General features: G+C 38.3%; 1 protein-coding gene across 1 annotated transcript in view; it reads left to right on the top strand.

Moving 5' to 3' along the window:
• The window catches only part of ZC3HAV1 (zinc finger CCCH-type, antiviral 1), a 91,343-nt gene that overhangs the window by 44,552 nt on the left and 43,693 nt on the right, over window positions 1-3,098 (top strand). Inside the window, exons 2-3 of the mRNA XM_012642757.1 lie at window positions 785-902; window positions 1,045-1,297. Coding sequence (XP_012498211.1) covers window positions 785-902; window positions 1,045-1,297 — 371 coding nt within the window. The remainder of the gene's footprint in view (window positions 1-784; window positions 903-1,044; window positions 1,298-3,098) is intronic.

Raw genomic sequence — 3,098 nt, 5'->3', positions numbered from 1 at the left:
TGCCACGGATGGTGCTGGTCTAGAATCTGAACAATAGACTTTATAGCAATTACCAGTATCTATTTGAATCGGGTTTTAGAAGTTGTCTATGTAGCTAACTCATTGTTACTGGAGTCTGAATCCATAGCTTCGCCATCTAGACAAATTGCCGTGAACCATGTTGATCTCGTTTTCTCAGAATCTGTTGAAACAGCTTATAAATGTTTTAATCTTTAAAATCTGAAATTCAGGTTTCTTACTAATTATATTGATTTCCTCATTTCATGGTTCAGATATTTGCATCACACTTTATATTTTGCACAACACATTCATGTATTTTGTTATTTAGTCTGCTGAACAACTTTGTTTAGGTAGACAGAGCAAATATCTTCCTCCTGTTACAGCAAAGGAAAAAGAGGCAGGGAGTAGGTAAGTGGGTCCCCTGAGGTCACACAGCAGCTTCCAGGCCCTCAGACTGTAAAACCTGCATCTTCCAGTCCTGCCTCATATGGCCTGACCTCAGCGACAGTATTCCTTCTGCCCTCTTTTCACTAGGAACTACATATATGTAGAGCTAGATACGTAGATATATCTATTTAGATAGAAATATAAAAATCATCTTCTTTCGTCGATCTTTTGAGAAACGTCACATTCTGCCTAGCAGAGTCTGAATTCTGGATTCCCAAACAGTTGTAGGTCGGACCCACATGTTCTTGTAATTGCTAAGTGAGTTGATATCCAAAGATGAACCTTCCTTTTTTGGGTTCCTTTATAATATAGGGCTCACTTTGGGTCCTGTTCGTAGACAGCCATCTTATTTTGATTCTTCCAAGAGTTATCAAATTCTTCAGTATCTTTTAGTCAGTCTGCAGGCCTCTTCTGCCTCAAATAAATCTCCAATTGAGTACAACTCATCAGAGACTGTGGGATATATGTGTATTTTTTTTTTCCTTTGGTGTATCTCTGCTTGCTTCAGAAATTTTTGTGCACCCGAGCTTGCCTTAATGAATGTTTGGCGGGTATAAAAAGTGTTTTGTCTTTGGCTATCGTTTCTCCCTCCTGCAGATATGCAAAAGTTATAAGGGAGAGGGTCGGAGGCAGATTTGTAGCCAGCAGCCTGGGTGTGACAGACTCCACATCTGTGAACACTTCACCCGAGGGAATTGTAGTTACCTCAACTGTCTCAAGTCCCACAACCTGATGGACAGAAGGGTGCTGGCCATCATGAGGGAACACGGGCTGAGCGCAGACGTGGTCCAAAGCATCCAGGACATCTGCAACAGCAAGCACATGCGGAAGAACCCCTCTGGGTCGAGAGGTAAATGCTTTTTCCTTTTTAATTGTATGAACTTTCAAATAAACAGAAATCACAAGGAAAGAAAAACTTTACCTATAATTGCTCTACCTTATCACATAGAACTGTCCTCATTTTCCCTTCCAAACCTTGCCCATAAGCATAGACCATTTTTACGTTATCATAATCATAGCATATATGTCACTTTACAATTCCATCTTCATGCTTAGCACTATTTCCTCCCAGATTAAAAAAAAATGTTTATCATTTTTCTAACAGCTAATTGATAACGCTTATTTTTTTGAGGGAAAGAAACATGAAAATTTTTTAGATTCACTAGCTGCTAACATTTTGTTTCAATTGCTTTATCTCTTTTTTCTATATTTATATACATGCACACATGTGACAGGTTTGTGCTTAAAGCTTTTGATGTATGCAGACATCATGACATTTCCCACCTGAATATATCAGCATGTATCTCCTCAGAACAAGGCCATCTCTTACATAACCATAATTAAATTAATACAGAAAATTTAGCATTAATGCAAAACTATATACAATTTAATTTATAGTCCTCAGTGCCATTTCCTTAAGAAATTATTTCTTAAATGAATGGTAAAAAATGATACAAAAGTAGTAAAATAGACCAGGCACGGTGGCTCACGCCTGTAATCCTAGCACTCTGGGAGGCCGAGGCGGGCGGATCGTTTGAGCTCAGGAGTTCGAGACCAGCCTGAGCAAGAGCGAGACCCCGTCTCTACTAAAAATAGAAAGAAATTAATCGGACAACTAAAACTATATAGAAAAAATTAGCCGGGCATGGTGGCACATGCCTGTAGTCCCAGCTCTCGGGAGGCTGAGGCAGTAGGATCACTTGAGCCCAGGAGTTTGAGGTTGCTGTGAGCTAGGCTAACGCCACGGCACTCACTCTAGACAGGGCAACAGAGTGAGACTCTGTCTCAAAAAAAAAAAAAAATATAAAGAACAATTACAAATCTGTAGGTTAGTACTCATTCTCTACTAGATAAACACGTAAAGGATATGAACAAATAGTATGTCTAAGAGGAAATGTAAGCATCAAGCCAACATTTGGGAATATTTTCAGTCTTGCTAATAAAAGAAGTGTGAATGAATGAAAGTATAAGTCTATTTCATACCTATTGAAGCAGCCAAGTGACAAAACTCAATGTTAAAGTGCTTCTGGGGAAATAGATACACACCCAGGTTGCTGTTGTGTTTTCTGGAGAGCAGTAGATCAAAATGAGATACAAGTTCTCAGGAAAATTGTTCTGTTCTTTGTGGCAATACTCCCAAAGGAGTAACTCTCAGGAAAATAATGTAAAAGAAGAAAGGTTATTTGTACAAAGATAATCGTAGCCACACTATTTAAGTACTAAAATTCTAGCCATTACCAACTACCTGACAACTTGATCATTGTGGTGCAAACTAGAACATAGTAACATGTCATCATATTAATAACTACTAAAGGCATAGATCTGAGGACTTTGACAATATCATGTGTAGCATAGTAAGTTAAAAAGTGGAATGAGTTTGTTATGCGGCTGTTGATAACTGTCAGATTATATTTGTCTAATGAGAGTGTCAGTGATCTTAGGGTTTCTCAGTGATCTAAATCAATGCTTCTTAGACTTTAATGTGATTAAATCAAGTGTTCAGTCATCACATACGGCTTACATGTTGGAAAGCTCTGATTATTCAACAATTCCATCATCACAGCAAGTTCTGTTGGGCAGTGTTGAACTAAACCATTAATATCTCAAAGTGAGGGGGATTTTTCATCTTTTTCTGTAGAGTTGTGTGAACT

Source organism: Propithecus coquereli, unplaced genomic scaffold (assembly GCF_000956105.1).
Source record: "Propithecus coquereli isolate 6110/MARCELLA unplaced genomic scaffold, Pcoq_1.0 Scaffold186, whole genome shotgun sequence".
NCBI classification, from domain to species: Eukaryota; Metazoa; Chordata; class Mammalia; order Primates; family Indriidae; genus Propithecus; species Propithecus coquereli.
Note: the sequence above shows the minus strand (reverse complement) of the source record. Positions and strands in the feature narration are given on the sequence as shown.